Source organism: Coregonus clupeaformis, unplaced genomic scaffold (assembly GCF_020615455.1).
Source record: "Coregonus clupeaformis isolate EN_2021a unplaced genomic scaffold, ASM2061545v1 scaf0087, whole genome shotgun sequence".
Classification (NCBI taxonomy): Eukaryota; Metazoa; Chordata; class Actinopteri; order Salmoniformes; family Salmonidae; genus Coregonus; species Coregonus clupeaformis.
In genome coordinates this window covers 241,475-268,329 of record NW_025533542.1, presented here as the reverse complement: position 1 = coordinate 268,329, position 26,855 = coordinate 241,475, and the positions used below count along the sequence as shown (strand labels likewise).

The 26,855-nt window shown below is 43.0% G+C and overlaps 1 protein-coding gene across 1 annotated transcript in view; it reads left to right on the top strand.

Moving 5' to 3' along the window:
* mslnb (mesothelin b) overlaps window positions 1-26,855 on the top strand; it is a 42,544-nt gene that overhangs the window by 11,130 nt on the left and 4,559 nt on the right. Inside the window, exons 6-45 of the mRNA XM_045213207.1 lie at window positions 486-685; window positions 1,514-1,614; window positions 2,245-2,357; window positions 3,988-4,257; window positions 4,502-4,576; window positions 5,928-6,163; window positions 6,498-6,585; window positions 7,485-7,628; window positions 7,858-8,060; window positions 11,538-11,662; window positions 12,658-12,776; window positions 12,966-13,142; window positions 13,273-13,304; window positions 13,541-13,638; window positions 13,748-13,767; window positions 13,874-13,895; window positions 14,035-14,062; window positions 18,857-18,941; window positions 19,068-19,214; window positions 19,440-19,651; window positions 20,876-20,976; window positions 21,068-21,186; window positions 21,407-21,583; window positions 21,697-21,728; window positions 21,875-21,972; window positions 22,073-22,101; window positions 22,264-22,285; window positions 22,401-22,428; window positions 22,708-22,792; window positions 23,221-23,367; window positions 23,595-23,806; window positions 24,664-24,764; window positions 24,856-24,974; window positions 25,195-25,371; window positions 25,485-25,516; window positions 25,653-25,750; window positions 25,851-25,879; window positions 26,042-26,063; window positions 26,179-26,206; window positions 26,489-26,573. Of these exons, the coding sequence (XP_045069142.1) occupies window positions 486-685; window positions 1,514-1,614; window positions 2,245-2,357; window positions 3,988-4,257; window positions 4,502-4,576; window positions 5,928-6,163; window positions 6,498-6,585; window positions 7,485-7,628; window positions 7,858-8,060; window positions 11,538-11,662; window positions 12,658-12,776; window positions 12,966-13,142; window positions 13,273-13,304; window positions 13,541-13,638; window positions 13,748-13,767; window positions 13,874-13,895; window positions 14,035-14,062; window positions 18,857-18,941; window positions 19,068-19,214; window positions 19,440-19,651; window positions 20,876-20,976; window positions 21,068-21,186; window positions 21,407-21,583; window positions 21,697-21,728; window positions 21,875-21,972; window positions 22,073-22,101; window positions 22,264-22,285; window positions 22,401-22,428; window positions 22,708-22,792; window positions 23,221-23,367; window positions 23,595-23,806; window positions 24,664-24,764; window positions 24,856-24,974; window positions 25,195-25,371; window positions 25,485-25,516; window positions 25,653-25,750; window positions 25,851-25,879; window positions 26,042-26,063; window positions 26,179-26,206; window positions 26,489-26,573 (4,236 nt within the window). The remainder of the gene's footprint in view (window positions 1-485; window positions 686-1,513; window positions 1,615-2,244; window positions 2,358-3,987; window positions 4,258-4,501; window positions 4,577-5,927; window positions 6,164-6,497; window positions 6,586-7,484; window positions 7,629-7,857; window positions 8,061-11,537; window positions 11,663-12,657; window positions 12,777-12,965; window positions 13,143-13,272; window positions 13,305-13,540; window positions 13,639-13,747; window positions 13,768-13,873; window positions 13,896-14,034; window positions 14,063-18,856; window positions 18,942-19,067; window positions 19,215-19,439; window positions 19,652-20,875; window positions 20,977-21,067; window positions 21,187-21,406; window positions 21,584-21,696; window positions 21,729-21,874; window positions 21,973-22,072; window positions 22,102-22,263; window positions 22,286-22,400; window positions 22,429-22,707; window positions 22,793-23,220; window positions 23,368-23,594; window positions 23,807-24,663; window positions 24,765-24,855; window positions 24,975-25,194; window positions 25,372-25,484; window positions 25,517-25,652; window positions 25,751-25,850; window positions 25,880-26,041; window positions 26,064-26,178; window positions 26,207-26,488; window positions 26,574-26,855) is intronic.

Genomic DNA, 26,855 nt, shown 5'->3' with positions numbered 1-26,855 from the left:
ATATACTGACCCATAACCACCTCTTCCTGTCCTCTCCCCTTCCTCTCCCCCTTCCTCTCCCCTCTCTCTCCTGATGTCTACCAGCATGTTGTTATATACTGACCCATAACCACCTCTTCCTGTCCTCTCCCCTTCCTCTCCCCTTCCTCTCCCCTCTCTCTCCTGATGTCTACCAGCATGTTGTTATATACTGACCCATAACCACCTCTTCCTGTCCTCTCCCCTTCCTCTCCCCCTTCCTCTCCCCTCTCTCTCCCCTCTCTCTCCTGACGTCTACCAGCATGTTATTATATACTGACCCATAACCACCTCTTCCTGTCCTCTCCCCTTCCTCTCCCCCTTCCTCTCCCCCTTCCTCTCCCCTCTCTCTCCTGATGTCTACCAGCATGTTGTTATATACTGACCCATAACCACCTCTTCCTGTCCTCTCCCCCTTCCTCTCCCCTCTCTTTCCCCTTCTCTCCCTCTCTTATCCCCCTCTCCAGAGGTCCAGTCTCTCCCAGACCCCAGTGTTAGGACTAGAGCTGGGTATCAGTGTGAACCCAGAGGCAAAAGCTTACCAAGATGAAGACCTGATAAAGGTGTGGATGGAGGTGAAGCTGAAGCCGCTCCTCTCCAGCATCTCCAGAGGGTTCCTGTCCTGCCTCAGCACCAAGAACTTCAGCTGCTCCACCTACCAGACCATGTACGTATTAACATTACTATATATAATATAACATCCCCTACCAGACCATGTACATATTAACATTACTATATATAATATAACATCCTCTACCAGACCATGTACATATTAACATTACTATATATAATATAACATCCCCTACCAGACCATGTATTACAGCAGTGAGGAACCCTTCATGTCGGAGTAGACAACTCGGCAGTGCTCTTCCTTTATCTGATGTCGGGTCATGTCTTCCTAACCTAGAACTATATCATCGTAATCCTTATAAAGTCAGTCAAAGTTACTGCAGGCTAAATTATACATGACTGGACACACGCAGAGGGAATTCCCTCTCTGGACAGGCTACTGAGACACCTGCTAGTGACTGCACGTCATGACACTCTCAACATTTTCTATTTCTGTCGACCTCTCTCTCTCTCTCTCTCTCTCTCTCTCTCTCTCTCTCTCTCTCTCTCTCTCTCTCTCTCTCTCTCTCTCTCTCTCTCTCTCTCTCTCTGTCCCTCTCTCTCTCTCTTCTCTCTCTCTCTCTCTCTCTCTCTCTCTCTCTCTCTCTCTCTCTCTCTCTCTCTCTCTCTCTCTCTCTCTCTCTCTCTCTCTCTCTCTCTCTCTCTCTCTCTCTCTCTCTCTCTCTCTCTCTCTCTCTCTCTCTCTCTCCCCCCCCTCTCTCTCTCTCTCTCTCTCTCTCTCTTCTCTCCCCCCCTCCCCCTCTCTCTCTCTCTCTCTCTCTCTCTCTCTTCTCTCTCTCTCTCTCTCTTCTCTCTCTCTCTCTCTCTCTCCATCCATCCATCCATCCATCCAACCATCCCTCAATCCCCCATTCTCTCTCTCCAGGGTGGAGGAGTTGAGTGATCATTTCTCAGAGATGGATCCGGTCAGACAGAGGTGGATCTATACGTTCTTCATGTATCCCTTCCTGTCTGGGGAGAGAGCAGGTACAACTTAACACCTTTATAACATGACATAACTACCAGTGACAGCTCATAACGTGTTCATAACAGTTCCTGGTTCAGCTGATTAGGAGCGGTCCAGCCCAACACAAACACACCTGGTCCAGCTAATCAAGGTCCAGCTGATTAGGATAATAAGGTGTCCTAGACCAAGAGATGGGCTGGGACGGCCAATGCCCAACCCAGAAACGAACCCTTATGACATGACATATTTACATTTACATTTACATTTTAGTCATTTAGCAGACGCTCTTATCCAGAGCGACTTACAGTTAGTGAATACATATATATATATATATATATATATATATATTTTTTTTTTTATACTGACCCCCCGTGGGAAGCGAACCCACAACCCTGGCGTTGCAAACGCCATGCTCTATCAACTGAGCTACATCCCTGCCGGCCATTCCCTCCCCTACCCTGGACGACGCTGGGCCAATTGTGCGCCGCCCATGAGTCTCCCGGTCACGGCCGGCTGCGACAGAGCCTGGATTCGAACCAGGATCTAGTGGCACAGTTAGAACTGTGATGCAGTGCCTTAGACCACTGCGCCACTCAGGAGACAACGCCCCCAGTACGTTATAACAGCTCATAACTCTTCTCTGTGTGCAGGCTGCGTGAGGCCAGGGGAGAGCAGTGAGGACTGGCTGATCAGGAACTTTGGCTCGTTTAAAGCCGTGGCTCGTATGAAGGACTTCACAGCCCTCAACATGGTCTTTAGCGGGGTGAGTTACACTACTGAGAAACCATTGGTTCTGCACGATCTCTCTCTCTCTCTCTCTCTCTCTCTCTGTCTCTCTCTCTGTCTCGCTCTCTCAATTCAATTCAATTTCAATTTAAGTGCTTTATTGGCATGGGAAACGTATGTTAACATTGCCAAAGCAAGTGAAATAGATAATAAACCAAAGTGAAATAAACAATAAAAAATGAACAGTAAACATTACACTCAGAAGTCCCAAAATAATAAAGACATTTCAAATGTCATATTATGTATATATACAGTGTTGTAACAATGTGCAAATAGTTAAAGTACAAATGGGAAAATAAATAATATGGATTATGGGTTGCATTTGGTGTTTGTTCTTCACTGGTTGCCCTTTTCTTGTGGCAACAGGTCACAAATCTTGCTGCTGTGATTGCATACTGTGGTATTTCACCCAATAGATATGGGAGTTGATCAAAATTTGATTTGTTTTCGAATTCTTTGTGGGTCTGTGTAATCTGAGGAAAATATGTGTCTCTAATATGGTCATACATTTGGCAGGAGGTTAGGAAGTGCAGCTCAGTTTCCACCTCATTTTGTGGGCAGTGTGCACATAGCCTGTCTTCTCTTGAGAGCCAGGTCTGCCGACGGCTGCCTTTCTCAATAGCAGGGCTATGCTCACTGAGTCTGTACATAGTCAAAGCTTTCCTTAATTTTGGGTCAGTCACAGTGGTCAGGTATTCTGCCACTGTGTACTCTCTGTTTAGGGCCAAATAGCATTCTAGTTTGCTCAGTTTTTTTGTAAATTCTTTCCAATGTGTCAAGTAATTATCTTTTTGTTTTCTCATGATTTGGTAGGGTCTAATTGTGTTGCTGTCCTAGGGCTCTGTGGGGTCTGTTTGTGTTTGTGAACAGAGCCCCAGGACCAGCTTACTTAGGGGACTCTTCTCCAGGTTCATCTCTCTGTAGGTGATGGCTTTGTTACGGAAGGTTTGGGAATCGCTTCCTTTTAGGTAGTTGTAGAATTTAACGTCTCTTTTCTGGATTTTGATAATTAGCGGGTATTGGCCTAATTCTGCTCTGCATGCATTATTTGGTGTTTTACGTTGTACACAGAGGATATTTTTGCAGAATTCTGCATGCAGGGTCTCAATTTGGTGTTTGTCCCATTTTTGAATTCTTGGTTGGTAAGCGGACCCCAGACCTCACAAACATAAAGGGCAATGGGTTCTATAACTGATTCAAGTATTTTTAGCCAGATCCTAATTGGTATGTCAAATTTTATGTTCCTTTTGATGGCATAGAAGGCCCTTCTTGCCTTGTCTCTCAGATCGTTCACAGCTTTGTGGAAATTACCTTAGGCGCCGATGTTTAGGCCGAGGTATGTATAGTTTTTTGTGTGCTCGAGGGCAACGGTGTCTAGATGGAATTTCTATTCGTGTTCCTGGCAACTGGACCTTTTTTGGAACACCATTATTTTTGTCTTACTGAGATTCACTCTCTCTCTCTGATCTCCCCTCTCTCCTCTCTCTTAACATGGTTCAATCAAGTAACACTGTAAGCAATCAATAGCAATGAAGTAAAACCAAAACGAGAAACCCAAAAGACAGCAAACCAAGAAACATACTATCGGCCTCTCTCTCTCTCCGTAGTTGGAGGTGCTACACCTGTTATCTCCGGAGCAGAAGGCAGAGTTGTTGTTGCGTCCGGAGGTGGAGGGGTTAGAGAACGGAACCCTGAGCCTGGTGTTCCACACCCTGATGACAGAGGTCCACCCCCCCGTGGAGAACTCCACCTGGACGACACCAGGGTACCCCAACCCCACCTACCCCCCCTCCTACACCCCTGTGTACACACCCAGATCCACGTCGGATGACGAATACTCACCCCGACCCCCCTCACCAAAGGAGAGCCTTCGAGAGGTAGGCCCTGTGTCTCAAATGGCACCCTATTCCCTATATAGGCCTGTAGTGCTCTGGTCAAAAGTAGTGCACTACATAGGGAATAGTGCTCTAGTCAAAAGTAGTGCACTACATAGGGAATAGGGTGCCATTTGGACACCTAGAGTAGAGCATTAATAAACCAGAATCAAACAGAACGGATTAATATGTCAAACACTCAGTAAGTAGAATGAAATTATATTTGTCTGATTCTGTCCAATCCCAGGTGGTGAACGGGTTCATGGGGGTCTTCAGGCCTTTCGGAAGCTTCGTCAGGGAGTTTGTGTCGCTCACGCACAAGGTACACACACAGACACACAGACACACACACACACACACACACACACACACACACACACACACACACACACACATTTCCTATCTAGGATAGAACAGCAACCACTTACTTCTCTTTAACAATTTACCATTCCTCACTAACCTCCATTGGTCTGTCTCTAACCCTGTCTGTCTCTAACCCTGTCTGTCTCTAACCTGTCTGTCTCTAACCCTGTCTGTCTCTAACCCTGTCTAACCCTGTCTATCTCTAACCCTGTCTGTCACTAACCCTGTCTGTCACTAACCCTGTCTCTAACCCTGTCTGTCTCTAACCCTGTCTGTCACTAACCCTGTCTCTAACCCTGTCTGTCTCTAACCCTGTCTGTCTCTAACCCTGTCTGTCTCTAACCCTGTCTGTCTCTAACCCTATCTAACCCTGTCTGTCTCTAACCCTGTCTGTCTCTAACCCTGTCTAACCCTGTCTGTCTCTAACCCTGTCTGTCTCTAACCCTGTCTGTCTCTAACCCTGTCTGTTTCTAACCCTGTCTGTCTCTAACCCTGTCTGTCTCTAACCCTGTCTGTCTCTAACCCTGTCTCCCACCCCCTCCACAGAGAAACCTGTCTCTCTCTAACCCTGTCTCTCTCTAACCCTGTCTCTCTCTAACCCTGTCTCTCTCTAACCCTGTCTGTCTCCCCCCTCCACAGAGAAACCTGTCTCTCTCTAACCCTGTCTGTCTCCCCCCTCCACAGAGAAACATGTCTGTCGCTAACCCCGTCTGTCACCCCTCCACAGAAGCCCCTGTCTCTCTCTAACCCTGTCTGTATCCCCCCTCCACAGAAGCCCTTGTCTGTCTCTAACCCCGTCTGTCTCCCCCCTCCACAGAAGCCCCTGTCTCTCTCTAACCCCGTCTGTCTCCCCCCTCCACAGAAGCCCCTGTCTCTTTCTAACCCCGTCTGTCTCCCCCCTCCACAGAAGCCCCAGTGTCTCTCTAACCCCGTCTGTCTCCCCCCTCCACAGAAGCCCCAGTGTCTCTCTAACCCCGTCTATCTCCCCCCTCCACAGAAGCCCCAGTGTCTCTCTAACCCCGTCTGTCTCCCCCCTCCACAGAAGCCCCAGTGTCTCTCTAACCCCGTCTGTCTAACCCCTCCACAGAAGCCCCTGTCTGTCTCTAACCCCGTCTGTCTCCCCCTCCACAGAAGCCCCTGTCTGTCTCTAACCCCGTCTGTCTCCCCCCTCCACAGAAGCCCCTGTCTGTCTCTAACCCCGTCTGTCTCCCCCCTCCACAGAAGCCCCTGTCTGTCTCTAACCCCGTCTGTCTCCCCCCTCCACAGAAGCCCCTGTCTGTCTCTAACCCTGTCTGTCTCCCCCTCCACAGAAGCCCCTGTCTGAGATCAGGAGCACCACTCTAACTCAGGTTGTGTTGAACTGGACTCTGTCCGAGCTGGCTGGGAACTACAGGTCCCAGGATGATGAGCCACAAGACTGGATGAAAGATGTGTTGGACGTAGAGGTCTGGTATGACCGTGTGGTGGTGCCTGTTCTCCGCCGTGTCCTGCCCCCCGGCCAGACACACATACCCGGCAGCCTCAAGGCCGTCTTCCACAAAGTGTTGTGAGTAGAATGTTCACTGAATATACTGACAAATACAGCACTAGAGATAGAAGCACATTTAGCATCAAACATAGTGTCAAAAGAAAAGCACAATAGGTCCTACATGTCAAACGAAGTCCTAATTATAGTGTCAAACATACAGATGTAGCTAGTCCCAAACATGTCAACCATAGTAACATACTGACAGATGTAGCTAGTCCCAAACATGTCAACATACTTGTCAAAGCTGATGCAAGAAAGTCCCTGATCATGATATCTACTGACCGTTACAGCCGATCTGTGTTGTGCTGTATGTTGATCTACTATGTCTCTGTGTCTGTCTCTGTCTGCGTAGCTATCTGAACTCAGACATGGACAGCATGGACAATGACACTATGACCCTGGACGTATGTAGCATCACCCTAGAGGAGAGGTCATGTGGGGTGAGTAGCTACAGCCATCTATCTATAGATCATGTCGGTTGCGTTCCAGGCCGACTACATTGCAGGCGTTGCATTGCATCCACCTATGGCTGTGTGCCGTGTCATCGACAGGGCAGTTGGCCATCACATTACTATTGTTTAGTCATTTAGCAGACGCTTTTATCCAGAGCAACTTACAGTTAGTGAGTGCATACATTATTATTATTATTATTATTATTATTATTATTTTCATACTGGTCCCCCGTGGGAAACGAACCCACAACCCTGGCGTTGCAAACGCCATGCTCTACCAACTGAGCTACACGGGACTATATAATATGATGGGGGTTAGCTGATATGTTAAACACCCATCCAGACATTGTGAGATCTGGCATGCGTCTGCAATGTAATCATGCTGGAACGTGGCCAAAATCGCTATGACGATAGCTGCTATACTTCAATGGGCTGTGTTTTATTCTGAGGATTCTCTCTCTTCGATAATAGTTGAATGGGGCCTCTGACTGATATAGTTAGAATTAGAGGAGTACAGAGACACCTACTGGTGACTGCATGTCATGACAACCTCTCAACAATTTTTGTTCTATTCAATATACTTTGTTGACATGGAAAGTGAAAAAACACTTAGATTGTCAAAGTAAACATGTTTGACCTGCACTGTTGGAGCTCGGAGTATAAGAATGTCACTGTACCCTGCAATTACATCTGCTACCATGTGCCTGTGACTAATAAACTAATCTAATCATCTATCTAATCTATCAACAATGGTCAAATAAGACATTAATAATGCAATAATAATGATAATGTTAATATTGGTAATAATATTAACAGCAATTACAACAAATAATAATAATGAGAATAATGTAATATCTGTATCTCTCCCTCTCTCGCTCTTGCTCTAGTTGACTAATGCTGTGGAGAAAGTGGCTCGTGTCCTGCACTGTGTTGCCCGTAGCAACTTGACTATGTCTGAGGAGACCATCATGCGTCTGGTCGTGGCGCTGACGGGGCGGCTCGACTCATTGGTCCAGAAGTTCTCCACAGCGGTAAGCCTCAGCCAATTATCAGGGGACTTATTTTTGACATTTAGATCATATTTGAGGTCTTTTTAAAAAGTTGGACAAATGTTAAGTGTGGAATGAATGATAACTTAAATGGTCATTTACCGTAATATCTATCCATGTACAATAATTCATGAAAGTGCGCTGTAGAGTTGTGCTGCTGATCTCACTAAATGAATTAGACAACGTTTCATATTTTATCTTCTCCATACAGAACTTCAGTGAGGTGGCGCACCACTTCCAGGAGGTGTTCGGCCAGGCAGACTCCCCGGCTCTGACCCAGGAGAACCTCAACGACCCGGACTTCATCAGGCTCTGGTTCCAGATCAAACTGAAGCCCCTGCTTCCCTCCGTTCCCCCCAGCCTCCTCTCCTGCCTCAGCACCAAGAACTTCACCTGCCCCGTCTACCAAGCCCTGTGAGTAACACTAAACCTAACCTAACCTTAATACATCTACCAAGCCCTGTGAGTAACACTAAACCTAACCTAACCCTAATACATCTACCAAGCCCTGTGAGTAACACTAAACCTAACCTAACCCTAATACATCTACCAAGCCCTGTGAGTAACACTAAACCTAACCTAACCCTAATACATCTACCAAGCCCTGTGAGTAACACTAAACCTAACCTAACACTAATACATCTACCAAGCCCTGTGAGTATCAACACTAAACCTAACCTAACACTAATACATCTACCAAGCCCTGTGAGTATCAACACTAAACCTAACATAACCCTAATACATCTACCAAGCCCTGTGAGTATCAACACTAAACCTAACCTAACCCTAATACATCTACCAAGCCCTGTGAGTATCAACACTAAACCTAACCTAACCCTAATACATCTACCAAGCCCTGTGAGTATCAACACTAAACCTAACCTAACACTAATACATCTACCAAGCCCTGTGAGTAACACTAAACCTAACCTAACCCTAATACATCTACCAAGCCCTGTGAGTATCAACACGAAACCTAACCTAACCCTAATACATCTACCAAGCCCTGTGAGTAACACTAAACCTAACCTAACCCTAATACATCTACCAAGCCCTGTGAGTATCAACACTAAACCTAACCTAACCTAACACTAATACATCTACCAAGCCCTGTGAGTAACACTAAACCTAACCCTAATACATCTACCAAGCCCTGTGAGTATCAACACTAAACCTAACCTAACCCTAATACATCTACCAAGCCCTGTGAGTAACACTAAACCTAACCTAACCCTAATACATCTACCAAGCCCTGTGAGTATCAACACTAAACCTAACCTAACCTAACACTAATACATCTACCAAGCCCTGTGAGTAACACTAAACCTAACCCTAATACATCTACCAAGCCCTGTGAGTATCAACACTAAACCTAACCTAACCCTAATACATCTACCAAACCCTGTGAGTAACACTAAACCTAACCTAACACTAATAAATCTACCAAGCCCTGTGAGTAACAACACTAAACCTAACCTAACCCTAATACATCTACCAAGCCCTGTGAGTATCAACACTAAACCTAACCTAACCTAACCCTAATACATCTACCAAGCCCTGTGAGTAACACTAAACCTAACCTAACCCTAATACATCTACCAAGCCCTGTGAGTAACAACACTAAACCTAACCTAACCCTAATACATCTACCAAGCCCTGTGAGTAACACTAAACCTAACCTAACCCTAATACATCTACCAAGCCCTGTGAGTAACAACACTAAACCTAACCTAACCCTAATACATCTACCAAGCCCTGTGAGTAACAACACTAAACCTAACCTAACCCTAATACATCTACCAAGCCCTGTGAGTAACAACACTAAACCTAACCTAACCCTAATACATCTACCAAGCCCTGTGAGTAACACTAAACCTAACCTAACACTAATAAATCTACCAAGCCCTGTGAGTAACACTAAACCTAACCTAACACTAATAAATCTACCAAGCCCTGTGAGTAACAACACTAAACCTAACCTAACACTAATAAATCTACCAAGCCTTGTGAGTATCAACACTAAACCTAACCTAACCCTAATACATCTACCAAGCCCTGTGAGTAACACTAAACCTAACCTAACCCTAATACATCTACCAAGCCCTGTGAGTAACACTAAACCTAACCTAACACTAATAAATCTACCAAGCCCTGTGAGTAACACTAAACCTAACCTAACACTAATAAATCTACCAAGCCCTGTGAGTAACAACACTAAACCTAACCTAACACTAATAAATCTACCAAGCCCTGTGAGTAACAACACTAAACCTAACCTAACCCTAATACATCTACCAAGCCCTGTGAGTATCAACACTAAACCTAACCTAACCCTAATACATCTACCAAGCCCTGTGAGTAACACTAAACCTAACCTAACCTAACACTAATACATCTACAAAGCCCTGTGAGTAACACTAAACCTAACCTAACCTAACCCTAATACATCTACCAAGCCCTGTGAGTATCAACACTAAACCTAACCTAACACTAATACATCTACCAAGCCCTGTGAGTAACACTAAACCTAACCTAACCCTAATACATCTACCAAGCCCTGTGAGTATCAACACTAAACCTAACCTAACCCTAATACATCTACCAAGCCCTGTGAGTAACACTAAACCTAACCTAACCCTAATACATCTACCAAGCCCTGTGAGTATCAACACTAAACCTAACCTAACCCTAATACATCTACCAAGCCCTGTGAGTAACACTAAACCTAACCTAACCCTAATACATCTACCAAGCCCTGTGAGTAACACTAAACCTAACCTAACCCTAATACATCTACCAAGCCCTGTGAGTAACACTAAACCTAACCTAACCCTAATACATCTACCAAGCCCTGTGAGTATCAACACTAAACCTAACCTAACCCTAATACATCTACCAAGCCCTGTGAGTATCAACACTAAACCTAACCTAACCCTAATACATCTACCAAGCCCTGTGAGTAACACTAAACCTAACCTAACCCTAATACATCTACCAAGCCCTGTGAGTAACACTAAACCTAACCTAACCCTAATACATCTACCAAGCCCTGTGAGTAACACTAAACCTAACCTAACCCTAATACATCTACCAAGCCCTGTGAGTAACACTAAACCTAACCTAACCCTAATACATCTACCAAGCCCTGTGAGTAACACTAAACCTAACCTAACACTAATACATCTACCAAGCCCTGTGAGTAACACTAAACCTAACCTAACCCTAATACATCTACCAAGCCCTGTGAGTAACACTAAACCTAACCTAACCCTAATACATCTACCAAGCCCTGTGAGTAACACTAAACCTAACCTAACCCTAATACATCTACCAAGCCCTGTGAGTAACACTAAACCTAACCTAACACTAATACATCTACCAAGCCCTGTGAGTAACACTAAACCTAACCTAACCCTAATACATCTACCAAGCCCTGTGAGTAACACTAAACCTAACCTAACCCTAATACATCTACCAAGCCCTGTGAGTAACACTAAACCTAACCTAACCCTAATACATCTACCAAGCCCTGTGAGTAACACTAAACCTAACCTAACACTAATACATCTACCAAGCCCTGTGAGTAACACTAAACCTAACCTAACACTAATACATCTACCAAGCCCTGTGAGTATGAATCAATGAAAAACAAAATGTTTTTGATACCCTGACGAAAATGTTCTACCGTGACGCAAAGTTTGCCAAAAGCTTGGCCCATTACATCTCGCAAATTTGCATAGATCCAAGTGAAATTAAGGTCTTTCCTTCCTTCAGTCACTGTTCTTCCCTCAACTCGGCTACCTGGTTGGGTGTTTGCCCAGTAAATTCTTCCAGTTTCATAACTTTCAGTTTGATACTATTTATAATAATAATATATCTATGGTTCCACAGTGTGGAGGAGCTGAGTAAACACATAAAGCTGATGGACCAGGAGGACGAGCAGATGTACGAAATGTATGGTCACATGATCTACAAACAGTTCATGTTTCCCTTCCTGCTGAATCACAACTCCTCAGGTAAGAGTTCTGATTGATCAGTTCTCCAGGCATTAGATACATTGTAATCTAAGTTGGGACATACCACTTCCTCAGTTACATGTGGCAAGCATAGAGTTGTATAGAGGACTCTATTGCCCAAAAGCCAGTTTTAGCATGGGCGGCAACGTTGACGACTTTCAACATTTTGAAGTAGTCAACTAGGTGGGACTTCCTATAGGTTAAGGAAGGATCACATAGACATTCCATAACTGCAGGTGGCAGTAAATTGCCAACCTTGGCTTTACACCTGTTCAAACAACACACCCAGGCATCCCACTGCTGTCCTGCCACTGAAGCTAAGCAGGGTCGGTCTTGGTCGGTCCCTGGATGGGAGACCAAATGCTGCTAGAAGTGGTGTTGGAGGGCCAGTAGGAGGTACTCTTTCCTCTGGTCTATGTAAATTGGGGACATTGCCCCGTGTAGGGTGCCGTCTTTCGGGTGTCCTGACTCTCTGTGGTCACTAAAAGATCCCATCCGCACTTCTCGTAAGAGTAGGGGTGTTAACCCTGGTGTCCTGGCTAAATTCCCAATCTGGCCCTCATACCATCATGGCCACCTACTCATTCCCAGCTTCCAATTGGCTCATTCATCCCCCTTCCTCTCAACCTGTAACTATTCCCCAGGTTGTTGCTGTAAATCTGATGTTCTGTGTTCTCAGTCTCCCCTGGTAAAATAAGGGTTAGATAAAAAATAAAGTATGCACCCTTTCAGTTTGTTTACCAACTCAGTGAAGTAGTAGAATAAGAAAATGGACTACTTCAAAATGGAGAGTCCTCAATGGCGCTGCCCTTGCGCTCACAGATTCAACGTTGCGATCTCTATACAACTCTATGTTGGGCAAACTTCAGACTCTTGTCATGTGATCTTCAGCAGGTGCAGTCCCACTGCATATTGATGATTACTATTAATGGAACAGAAATCATAACTGTAATGCCTCTGATATACTGATATCACTTCATTGTTTCCATCCTCAGACCCACAGTGCATCTCTTCGGCCAATAGCAGTGCAGACTGGCTGATCAAGAACTTTGGTGGATTCTCTGCATTCGCTCCTCTGAGGGATTTATATGATCTAAATGGCGATTTCTCTGCTGTAAGTATGAGAGTCATGTACGTTTTCAATGTCTGCTGACACCACCATGTTTATACAGTATATAGATATCTGGATTATGATGTATTCAGTGTTTTATTCAGTCACCATATCAGAAATGGTTATGTTTCTAACCTATGATAGAGAAACTGAATCCAATGTTTAATAACCTTCTTGTCTCCTTCCTTCCAGTTGTCAGCCCTGGAGGTTCTCTCTCCAAAGCAGACTGCAGAGCTGGTGGTGTTGCCGCTTCCTGGTCTTGCAGGGAAAGATGTCATCATCAACACAGTGTTTGACTACCTGACTGAGTCGCCAAAGGAGAGGAGACTCCCTGAGTTCCTGGACCACCTCGCCAGGCTGTCTGCGGAGGTAGCACAGCTCTACTGGTCAACAATGAGCTAGCCTAACAATGCGACCCAACATTTCGAGGCAGTGTACGACAACCTGAAAACACCTTTTCTACATAATAAATAAACTCTTTCATCATGTTTTGTTTCAGATAACGATGCCCTGCAAATCGTACAAAATCATGTAAGTTAGACGACAGCGGAGAATTGACGCATCTGGCTCTTTGAAACAGGAGCATGTTGAACCTCTGATGTAAATCGTTTATTAGTTGACATCTGGCTCTTTGAAACAGGAGCATGTTGAACCTCTGGAATGCGGTGGTGTGTTATGTTGACGCATCTGGCTCTTTGAAACAGGAGCATGTTGAACCTCTGGAATGCGGTGGTGTGTTATGTTGACGCATCTGTTGTCTGCCTCAGCTTTGAGCGTCTGTACCAGGCCTTACCGTCCGTACCTCCAGAGATGCAACCAGTCGTCCAGGCCAACATAGACAACCTGATGCAGACCGCTCCAGAAGGTCAGTCACATTTATAGTCTTTCATGTTGTTTATGGTCTAAATAAGTCCTCACAAATATTTCCCATCATACCCCGTTGTTTACCACATTTTGTTTGTTTGTTTGGTCAGGTTGTGGATTGGATGAACAGGTAAGCAGAAAATATATTGAATACATTGAAATGCGTTAGGAAAAGCTTAATATTGTTGTTTCAAAACATCACAATTGTAATTTTAATAGCTCTGTTTCATTTTCAGTGCCCATCAACACCATTTAATGGTACGTTTTATTTGCATATATTTGCAGATCTGTATTTAACGGTGATATCGGTTAATAAGATACAGATAATAATACAGTTTTCTGAAACAAATAAATTATAAGAAACATACTAATCTCTTTCATCTGTGACCATCTACAGATACCAGAGTCTGTGCTGGAGTCAACAGGTATGAACACATCACATTAAATTTATGCTAGGTGCTATTGTGCTACTGCTAATGTGCTAATGCTAGGTCTGCTAATGCTTAGCTAGCATTATAGCTGGTCGGCTAACCTGCTATCTAAAACCAACAGTACTGTACATAATAGGGTTTAATATTTTACCAGTATTTTACAAATGATCCATCCTGAGAATAAATCTATTTTCTCCCAGGTAACCCGATATTTCCCGCCAAAACCGGAAGTGTCATTCAAAAGCATTATAAAGCATATAAATATATTTGATTTTTTATTAGAGCTTTGATCAGCATTAACATTTAAACCTGATGCTACCTGAGCCTGATATATATGAAATACATTTTATGAGCCCCTACATTAACAACATTTGAGCCCAAAAAAGCCAAAATCATTGTGCCATTATCCAATACATAGCCTATATGATATAGGCTACTGCACATTGCGAACGACAGAAAAACATAAAAGCCCACAGATGTAGCTAGCTATATAAAGCCCATAGATGTAGCTAGCTATATAAAGCCCACAGATGTAGCTAGCTATATAAAGCCCATAGATGTAGCTAGCTATATAAAGCCCATAGATGTAGCTAGCTATATAAAGCCCACAGATGTAGCTAGCTATATAAAGCCCACAGATGTAGCTAGCTAAATAAATCCCATAGATGTAGCTAGCTATATAAAGCCCACAGATGTAGCTAGCTATATAAAGCCCATAGATGTAGCTAACTATATAAAGCAATAGATGTAGCTAGCTATATAAAGCCCACAGATGTAGCTAGCTATATAAAGCCCACAGATGTAGCTAGCTATATAAAGCCCACAGATGTAGCTAGCTATATAAAGCCCACAGATGTAGCTAGCTATATAAAGCCCATAGATGTAGCTAGCTATATAAATCCCATAGATGTAGCTAGCTATATAAAGCCCACAGATGTAGCTAACTATATGCTCTCTTGGGTAAATAAATGAAACTAGCTCCAGTAGGCTAATCTTTTTGAGTGTGAACTGTGTTACTGTACTGTATAATACTGTATTATATGGACTGGAATTACGCACATTGTTCAAACCATGATAAAGCTGGGAGAGAAAATGTGATTCTGGTGCAGAACATGCGGCCTACAAAGTTACAAGTTTAGGCTAGCGAATTTGATTTTATTTTTGAAATATAATAGGGCCTATTTTGTATAATTAGTAAGCAGATGCATATATAGGCCTACCTTTGATAATATTTCCCCTAATGTTATTAGCCCACCTCCTCTCTCTCTCTCTATTGTTCATTCCTTCTTCGCTTTCAACAGTTAAATTATATATACATTTTGTTGTCCTGATCTTCATCATTCTAATGACATCCTTGAATAATACAGTGAGGGAAAAAAGTATTTGATCCCCTGCTGATTTTGTACGTTTGCCCACTGACAAAGAAATTAAAGGTCTATAATTTTAATGGTAGGTTTATTTGAACAGTGAGAGAATAACTACAAAAAAATCCAGAAAAACGCATGTCAAAAATGTTATCAATTGATTTGCATTTTAATGAGGGAAATAAGTATTTGACCCCTCTGCAAAACATGTCTTAGTACTTGGTGGCAAAACCCTTGTTGGCAATCACAGAGGTCAGACGTTTCTTGTTGTTGGCCACCAGGTTTGCACACATCTCAGGAGGGATTTTGTCCCACTCCTCTTTGCAGAACTTCTCCAAGTCATTAAGGTTTCGAGGCTGACGTTTGGCAACTCGAACCTTCAGCTCCCTCCACAGATTTTCTATGGGATTAAGGTCTGGAGACTGGCTAGGCCACTCCAGGACCTTAATGTGCTTCTTCTTGATCCATTCCTTTGTTGCCTTGGCCGTGTGTTTTGGGTCATTGTCATGCTGGAATACCCATCTACGACCCATTTTCAATGCCCTGGCTGAGGGAAGGAGGTTCTCACCCAAGATTTACGGTACATGGCCACGTCCATCGTCCCTTTGATGCGGTGAAGTTCTCCTGTCCCCTTAGCAGAAAAACACCCCCAAAGCATAATGTTTCCACCTGCATGTTTGACAGTGGGGATGGTGTTCTTGGGGTCATAGGCAGCATTCCTCCAACCTCCAAACCCGGCGAGTTGAGTTGATGCCAAAGAGCTCCATTTTGGTCTCATCTGACCACAACACTTTCACCCAGTTCTCCTCTGAATCATTCAGATGTTCATTGGCAAACTTCAGACGGGCATGTATATGTGCTTTCTTGAGCAGGGGGACCTTGCGGGCGCTGCAGGATTTCAGTCCTTCACGGCGTAGTGTGTTACCAATTGTTTTCTTGGTGACTATGGTCCCAGCTGCCTTGAGATCATTGACAAGATCCTCCCGTGTAGTTCTGGGCTGATTCCTCACCGGTCTCATCATCATTTCAACTCCACGAGGTGAGATCTTGCATGGAGCCCCAGGCCGAGGGAGATTGACAGTTCTTTTGTGTTTCTTCTATTTGCAAATAATCGCACCAACTGTTGTCACCTTCTCACCAAGCTGCTTGGCGATGGTCTTGTAGCCCATTCCAGCCTTGTATAGGTCTACAATCTTGTGCCTGACATCCCTGGAGAGCTCTTTGGTCTTGGCCATGGTGGAGAGTTTGGAATCTGATTGATTGATTGCTTCTGTGGACAGGTGTCTTTTATACAGGTAACAAGCTGAGATTAGGAGCACTCCCTTTAATCTCAGCTCGTTACCTGTATAAAAGACACCAGGGAGCCAGAAATCTTTCTGATTGAGAGGGGGTCAAATACTTATTTCCCTCATTAAAATGCAAATCAATTCATAACGTTTTTGACATGCGTTTTTTTTTTTAAGGAGAGGCCAGTGTAGCACAGGTGCGTGCGAATTGCGCAAGAGACAGAGGCTATGAGTTAGAAGCTTATTATGCATAACTCATCATTCATTAGCTCACAGTAAGGCTAAAACTGCATTATATTTATTACCTGAAAGAAGTAGGCTAGTGTTATGGGTGGAAGATGGCACAATGATGCCATCTGTTGGTAAATGTTAATTACTGCAACTCCAGTGTTTTACCGGTGTACTTGAGATGCCAGGATGCATTGCAATACACTGAACAAGACTGGTTACTCGCATCAATGCCTCTGTCTCCTCATTTAACATTCAAACATCTAGGACATCTATATAATAGTGTTAGAGCCGATTTGGGCATATTTTGTATAAAAGACTGAACATACTGAGCTCCATGTATATTTGTGTAAATATATTAAATATTAATGTATATGATGAAATATTAGGTACGTACCTTTATGATTTATTTACCGGATTGAGATATATTCATTTGTTATTAGTGTAACTCAGTTTTTGGCCCCCCTCTTGCCCATTCATTGTACTGTGTTAATTGTGTTAGTATAAAGGCAGGAAGTTGGGCCTTCGGGGGAGGAGTCCTTGCTAGATGCGGGAGCGGTATAGTTTTTTGACCATATAGACATACAGAAATACAGACAGACAGGTCATATTATATTATGTATTTGCATTTCAAGTAATCTCTGCTTTAAGTTGATTGGAGAATACCTTTTTGTTAGATAAGAAGAATAAACATTTTTTGTTGCACTATATCCCTGGATCTCATTGAATGTTTGGTCGTTTGGAAACGTTGAGTGTGGACTGTATGCGTCCGAAACAACCCCGCTTCAGGCTAGGGCAGTGGCTATGGTAAAGAGGAAAGGAAGCCACTACAAATAGGGCTATATATCAATCTAGAACCGGATGATCTATGTTGGATTGCAGTATGAACGGAGTTGATGGAGAGAGAGAGAGAGGAGGACTGTGAGAGAGAGTGCCCGCGCCTGCACTGATTTAAAGCAACCATATTCGAGTGATATGCTGTTTTTAAAACTCTGCGGCCGCAATTAAAAAAATTATAATATTTACAATTAGACGTGCATTCGGTCTTTATATTACTGTAGCATAGGCTATGCTGCAGCTAGAGTGGGCCTGCCTGTCACAATAAAACACATGTCACCATGGTGAGATGATAGGTCTACATGCATTGTCACCATGGTGAGATGATAGGTCTACATGCATTGTCACCATGGTGAGATGATAGGTCTACATGCATTGTCACCATGGTGAGATGATAGGTCTACATGCATTGTCACCATGGTGAGATGATAGGTCTACATGCATTGTCACCATGGTGAGATGATAGGTCTACATGCATTGTCACCATGGTGAGATGATAGGTCTACATGCATTGTCACCATGGTGAGATGATAGGTCTACATGCATTGTCACCATGGTGAGATGATAGGTCTACATGCATTGTCACCATGGTGAGATGATAGGTCTACATGCATTGTCACCATGGTGAGATGATAGGTCTACATGCATTGTCACCATGGTGAGATGATAGATCTACATGCATTGTCACCATGGTGAGATGATAGGTCTACATGCATTGTCACCATGGTGAGATGATAGGTCTACATGCATTGTCACCATGGTGAGATGATAGGTCTACATGCATTGTGAGCTGCGCTCCATACTGAGATGGGCTGTCTGTCCCCACCTTGAGCGATGATTCATCATGCAGAGGCCGTAAGAGAAGCCAGATTTAGACATCACATGTAATGTAACAGTTCCATTTCGCGCCATGCTGTTCATATAAATTATGTATTATAATTTACCGGTTTCTCGCAGTTATTTATCCCGGGAAAAGGGAGTGGTTTTGGGTGGTAAATCTCGGTAACTGGGTTCCCGCCATTCAACCCTAGTACATACCTCATTGCTAATTCTGTCTTTTCAATTCTCCACAGCTATCCACTACAACACCACCTGCAAATGGGGAATATGACAGAAGTTCTCTGCAATTTCAGCTTGGAACAGTATGCTTGTTCAGAGGTAATACGTTGTTTCTAAAGTAAAAACTAATATTTTGTCCATGATTTCATCTTGGACCAATATATGTCATTGTGCTGATCTGGTTTGTTAAGTAATTAACAATGTGAACCATTTTCTCTCTCAAAGCTGAAAGACTTCACTGCAGAACATCTGGTGTCTCTTCTGAAATGTAAACTGCCCGGCAATACCTCTCACTCTAAAGAGACCTGGAAGCTTCTCCTCACCAAACTGACCTCTGTCTTAGACGAAGCTCTGGACGTGTTCTCCAATATGGTGAGGATATAGATCAGAGTTCCTTAACTCTGGTCCTCAAGGGGCTGCAATGTCTGGGGCGCGTTCAGCAGGATGCAATGTTTTGGAACGTCCACATAGGAATATGCTATGTAGGAATCACAGCGGTTCTATTCATGGTTTTCTTTCTGCAACGTTCGAGAACGTTTTGCAACTGAACGTGGCCCTGTTGTTATTTTATTGAATGACCAATCTCTTCCTCCCCAGTCCAAACCTGTCATTGGCCCAGAAGTATCCCAGGCGCTGGATGTGATTGGAGAGATCCGGGTCAACAGACTGACTGAGGATCAGCTGAGAGACAGTAATGTCATCAGGAAGTGGTTCTCAGGGCGTCTGAGAGCGTTCCTGCCGTCTGCATCAGAAGGGTTTCTGCACTGCCTCAGCACCAAGAACCTCAGCTGTGACACGTATCAGCAGATGTATGTATGATTAAAGGGATACTTTGGGACTTTGGCAATGAAACCATTTATCTACTTACCAGAGGCAGATGAACTCTTAATACCATATGTCTCTGCGTGCAGTTTGAAGGAAGTTGCTAACTAGTGCTAACTCAATTGTTAACTAGCATTAGCGTCAACGACTGGAAGTCTATGCAGATACGCATAGACTTCCAGTCATTGCGCTAACTCTAGTTAGCATTGGCTCGCGAAACTACGTCTAACTTCTTTCATACATGACACAGAGTCATAAAAATGGTATCCACAAGTTCATCTGACTCTGGATAAGTAGATACAGCTCATTACCAAAATCCTGAAGTATCCCTTTAAAGAGCCTTATTAACAGACTGATATTAATGCTTAACATGTATCCCTTTAAAGAGCCATATTAACAGACTGATATTAATGCTTAACATGTATCCCTTTAATGAGCCTTATTAACAGACTGATATTAATGCTTAACATGTATCCCTTTAAAGAGCCTTATTAACAGACTGATATTAATGCTTAACATTTATCCCTTTAAAGAGCCTTATTAACAGACTGATATTAATGCTTAACATGTATCCCTTTAAAGAGCCTTATTAACAGACTGATATTAATGCTTAACATTTATCCCTTTAAAGAGCCTTATTAACAGACTGATATTAATGCTTAAAACGTATCCCTTTAAAGAGCCTTATTAACAGACTGATATTAATGCTTAACATGTATCCCTTTAAAGAGCCTTATTAACAGACTGATATTAATGCTTAACATGTATCCCTTTAAAGAGCCTTATTAACAGACTGATATTAATGCTTAACATGTATCCCTTTCCTGCAGTCAAATGACCAAATAGCCCTCTATTGGCCTCATGGGTGAATGTTATTAATATTTATCATAAATTCATTTTAGTTTTTTTTTATGTTTCTATGTCAAACGGTTTCGTTACATTTCAGTTTTCTGTGATGTATATAAACTGTAATAGTGGGATGCAAACTCAAAATGGAATACATTCCAACTCTATATCTGACATGGTACAGGTGTCTTCTTTTTTGAAAGCCCATTACCGTGTATGTGAGGCGTATACTTCTGTTTCAAAGTAGATTTGTTTAAGACAGTTCCAAGAAACACTCTGTGACCCTGATTTAGACCACTGGGGTTAAAAGTTAATGTGATTCATATCTATCATGCTGATAGCGTGACCTCTTTTGTTTCTCACAGACTGAGGGAGTTCAGCAATCAGTTTGACCAAATGGACCAGATGAGACAAGAGCTGGTGGTCAAATACTTCATCCACCCCTTCCTGACCAAAAACTCCTCAGGTATGGAAGACAGCAACTAGAGTAAAAGCAGCAAACGGTCCCTCAACTTCATTTAATCTTTGACCTTAACCAATTGGTCTCCTCCCTCCAGACTCTGGCTGTGTGTCCAACTCTAACAACAGTGTGGACTGGCTGCAGAACAACTTGGGGCGGTTTTCAGTCCTGGTTTCCATCAGGGACCTGCTGGAACTCAACACAGGCTTCTCTCCTGTACGTCTCACTTTCTGCAGACTACGCCACTTTGTTTATCCATACATTTATTTTATAAATAACACAATAAATGGGTTGTAAAGTATTGTGATTAAGTCTGTACATCAGTAATGTTGATGTTTTAGCAAATCTGTTCACCAAGGTTCAAATGTCTGTTTCTGATGTTGGAGGAAGTGTTTTGAACATTACAATCGCTCTCTTTTCACCTCTCTCCTTCCAGTTATCAGCCCTGGAGGTTCTCTCTCCAAAGCAGACTGCAGAGCTGGTGGTTTTGCCGCTTCCTGGTCTTCCAGGGAAAGATGTCATCATCAACACAGTGTTTGACTACCTATCTAAGTCACCAAAGGAGAGGAGACTCCCTGAGTTCCTGTACCACCTCGCCAGGCTGTCTGCGGCGGTAATGATCCCAAAGATTATTAGCAACCAAACTTGTAATGCTGTCTTTGAGTGAACTGACAACATTGTAGTCTTTCCTCAATATGGTGACGTGAACTTCTATTCCCTCCCCAGACTCCAGTCGGCTGCCCGGTCTACCAGACCATGTAAGTCAAACTAGAGATAATAGGTACATTAGGTGATCCATGATATGTGGATCTAGTGATTGCATGAATATTCTCTATGTTCACGTGAAAATATTTAAGATACCTATCTTTTAATATGACATTGTCTTTGTGTTGGTTTTCCACAGTTTTGTGAGGCTATACCAAGCCATGTCAGCGTTGCCTCAAGAGATGGAGCCAATAATCTGGGCCAGTGTTTATGACCTCACAGAGTCTGCACCAATGGGTGAGTCAGGAACACTATCTGTTTCTCAAATCAGATTCCAGACAAAATTAAAACAATGTTTTAACTCAAATCTCTTTGTATTTTGTTTTCATGTGAACAGATTGTGCTCTGGTACCAGGTAACCAACAGGTAAGTCACTTCATGTATCATTAAAATGTTTCAAGATTGTCAAAGAACATTGTTCTTTATGCTTCTTATATAACCCTGAACTGAAAATAGGGGGAATGGCCAACCATGTGAATCTTCTCAGAGACTTTCCTTAACCAATATTTTCTGTCTCTTGTTTTCCAGTGTCCAGTGTCATCTCACAATGGTACGTTAAGTTTAGTAAACAACAACTTGATACTGTACCCTACCCCAATCTTTATCCCAGAACTGCACCTTTAATCTAATATCAAATGTTCTGTATCCTTTTTTATCTCTCTCAGCAACAAGAGTCTGTGCCGGAGTTGACAGGTACAGTAAGACTTTATTCAGACCAGACTAGGGTTGCAGAATTCTTGTAACTGTCCCAAAATTATTAATTTTTTGTTGAAATCCTGGTTGGAAGATTCCAAGAATAAGGAGGGAATACGCAAGTTATCTGGAACTTTCCAACCTGTTTTTATGATATTTTAGGAAAGTTACCATAATTTTGCAAACCTAGGCCAGCCAAATGATTGAAACACACTGATCCTGATTGTGAGAGTTGGTTGTGAGTTTGACACTGATTCTTCTGTCTTACCCGTGTTATAGCTCAGCTCTGCAACAGTTCTTGGACTCTGGGAACTCGACGGGACATCTATGTGACTTCAGCATCAAACACTACGCCTGCTCACAGGTATGGGTTGAACTGTCTTCAGACAATCGTGTTTGTACTTATATATTACTGGCTTCGTGCTTATAGCCTATGGCTTTCTGTATTTACTGTCTTTCTGTATTTACCAGTCGCAGAAAAAAACTCAATTTAACATTTGGATTAATTATAAACATTCACTGGTGGTTTTTGTTAAGTACAATGGAAAGTGGCTTGTGTGGTCCAGCAGTTACAGCCGCTGACGCCGGCACACGTGTCATGTATGTCAGAGTCGGCATGGGTTCGAATCCGACCCACTGCCCTTTGACTCACCCTCCATCTTTCCTACACTTGACAATCTATTCAATAAAGAAAAACATAGGAAAGGAGTAAGACTGCCCCACTCCCTAAAAGGTCAAATAAAAGTGCAATGGAAGTATTATTAGTGGCTAAAGGACTTCTCTTTCCCACAGCTGAAAGACCTGAAAGCTGAGAACCTGGTCACGCTGCTGAAATGTAAACTATCAGAAAACAACACATACTCTGAAGAGACCTGGAAGCTGTTCTTCACTAAAGCTTCTGCAGTTCTGGATCAGGCTCTCGTACTGCTGTCCAACCAGGTTCGTAGGATTCTGAAAACATTGCGGGTGACCTTACCAATGTCGACTGAACCTATTTCTCAGCCCTAGAGTTTCCGAATAGAACAAACGTTTTAACAACTTTGTTCAAGGCCGGGAATAGCATAGGGTTGGCCAAGTTTGAGGTTAAAGTTCAAGTAAGTATGTGGTGTATGGGGTCAGGGTTTTTCCAAAGCATGAAGTAACCAACCACATCTTTTCCTCCCCAGTCTGAGCTTGTGATTGGCCCAGAAGTATCCCAGGCGCTGGATGTGATTGGAGAGATCCGGGTCAACAGACTGACTGACGATCAGCTGAGAGACAGTGTTGTCATAAGGAAGTGGTTCTCTGGGCGTCTGAGAGCGTTCTTACCGTCTGCATCAGGAGGGTTTCTGCACTGCCTCAGCACCAAGAACCTCAGCTGTGACACGTATCAGCAGATGTATGTTTCATAACTACCTGGTAACACTAGGTCCTCATAATGTAGGTCCTCATAAACTATACAACATTTGACAGTGGTACATCAAATAATATTTTATACACCATGTCGTCTTGAAAATACCCCTGGAGAGGGGACTCTGTTTGTCCCAGCCACTAGTAGCGGATATTGGTGCGTTCAGCTGACAGAGGAATCCAAGACAATTTCCTGGATATTTCTAGGTCAAACACAAGGGGAGCAATCATGTGTTGGGGAGAGGAGTTTCCCCGCCAGGATGGATGTCGGTCACCAGAGGGTTAACCCTCTAGAAAATACGCTTTTTCTCAATAATATTTACTTCCCTAACACATCATTGTTTTAAGATAGCTTGATGGTCCATGTCTTTAGTATTTTATTCTCTATTTTAGAACATCTACGGTTATCAGAAACAAATGTCAAAAAATTTTATTTGATGAAACGTTCGAATTTAGCCTTCTTGCCATTATATCAATGAAAGCAGTAGATAACACATATGATATGTCAAATCGGTTAATGCCAAATTTCAGTCTGAAGGAAGTAAGGTTTAAAGTGTTTGAAATACAGCATAAATGTATTGGAAAGGTCAGGAAAACATCAGGGAAGATCTTTAGGTATTAATCGCTCATGATCTTCTGTGTAGGAGAAAAGATCATCATTGCTTTCAATTAATTTTCTCCAGTCATTCTGAGCAGATTCAGGCGCAGTCGTCCACTTCCATTCTAACGAGTCCTGCCCAAACCGTTCAATCGCTAGAGCAACATTTATAGGAAGACGCTCCCGGTAGAGGTCCCACGCGGACCTCGTATCTAGAGGCTCAATTATTTACATTTCCTTTCTCACAGACTGAGGGAGTTCAGCAATCAATTTGACCAAATGGACCAGATGAGACAAGAGCTGGTGGTCAAATACTTCATCCACCCCTTCCTGACCAAAAACTCCTCAGGTATGGAAGACAGCAGCTAGAGTAAAAGCAGCAAACTGTCCCTCAACTTCATTTAACCTTTGACCTTAACCAATTGGTCTCCTCCCTCCAGACTCTGGCTGTGTGTCCAGGTCTAACAACAGTGTGGACTGGCTGCAGAACAACTTGGGGCGGTTTTCAGTCCTGGTTTCCATCAGGGACCTGCTGGAACTCAACACAGGCTTCTCTCCTGTACGTCTCACTTCCTGCAGACTACGCCACTTTGTTTATCCATACATATATTTTATAAATAACACAATAAATGGGTTGTAAAGTATTGTGATTACGTCTGTACATCAGTAATGTTGATGTTTTAGCACATCTGTTCACCAAGGTTCAAATGTCTGTTTCTGATGTTGGAGGAAGTGTTTTGAACATTACAATCGCTCTTTTTTCACCTCTCTCCTTCCAGTTATCAGCCCTGGAGGTTCTCTCTCCAAAGCAGACTGCAGAGCTGGTGGTTTTGCCGCTTCCTGGTCTTCCAGGGAAAGATGTCATCATCAACACAGTGTTTGACTACCTATCTAAGTCACCAAAGGAGAGGAGACTCCCTGAGTTCCTGTACCACCTCGCCAGGCTGTCTGCGGAGGTAATGATCCCAAAGATTATTAGCAACCAAACTTGTAATGCTGTCTTTGAGTGAACTGACAACATTGTAGTCTTTCCTCAATATGGTGACGTGAACTTCTATTCCCTCCCCAGACTCCAGTCGGCTGCCCGGTCTACCAGACCATGTAAGTAAAATTAGAGATAATAGGTACATTAGGTGATCCATGATATGTGGATCTAGTGATTGCATGAATATTCTGTGAAAATATTTAAGATACCTATCTTTTAATATGACATTGTCTTTGTGTTGGTTTTCCACAGTTTTGTGAGGCTATACCAAGCCATGTCAGCATTGCCTCAAGAGATGGAGCCAATAATCTGGGCCAGTGTTTATGACCTCACAGAGTCTGCACCAATGGGTGAGTCAGGAACACTATCTGTTTCTCAAATCAGATTCCAGACTAAATTAAAACAATTTTTTAACTCAAATCTCTTTGTATTTTGTTTTCATGTGAACAGATTGTGCTCTGGTACCAGGTAACCAACAGGTAAGTCACTTCATGTATAATTAAAATGTTTCAAGATTGTCAAAGAACATTGTTCTTTATGCTTCTTATATTACCCTGAACTGAAAATAGGGGGAATGGCCAACCATGTGAATCTTCTCAGAGACTTTCCTTAACCATTATTTTCTGTCTCTTGTTTTCCAGTGTCCAGTGTCATCTCACAATGGTACGTTAAGTTGAGTAAACAACAAGTTGATACTGTACCCTACCCCAAGCTTTATCCCAGAACTGCACCTTTAATCTAATATCAAATGTTCTGTTTCCTTTTTTATCTCTCTCAGCAACAAGAGTCTGTGCCGGAGTTGACAGGTACAGTAAGACTTTATTCAGACCAGACTAGGGTTGCAGAATTCTTGTAACTGTCCCAAAATTCTTTTTTTGTTGTTGTTGAAAACTTGGGTGGAAGATTCCAAGAATAAGGAGGGAATACGCAAGTTATCTGGAACCTTCCAACCTGTTTTTATGATATTTTGGGAAAGTTACCATCATTTTGCAAACCTAGGCCAGCCAAATGATTGAAACACACTGATCCTGATTGTGAGAGTTGGTTGTGAGTTTGACACTGATTCTTCTGTCTTACCCGTGTTATAGCTCAGCTCTGCAACAGTTCTTGGACTCTGGGAACTCGACGGGACATCTATGTGACTTCAGCATCAAACACTACGCCTGCTCACAGGTATGGGTTGAACTGTCTTCAGACAATTGTGTTTGAACTTATATATTACTAGCTTTGTGCCAATAGCCTATGGCTTTCTGTATTTACCAGTCGCAGAAAAAAACTCAATTCAACATTTGGATGAATTATAAACATTCACTGGTGGTTTATGTTAAGTACAATGGAAAGTGGCTTGTGTGGTCCAGCAGTTACAGCCGCTGACGCCGGCACACGTGTCATGTATGTCAGAGTCGGCATGGGTTCGAATCCGACCCACTGCCCTTTGACTCACCCTCCGTCTTT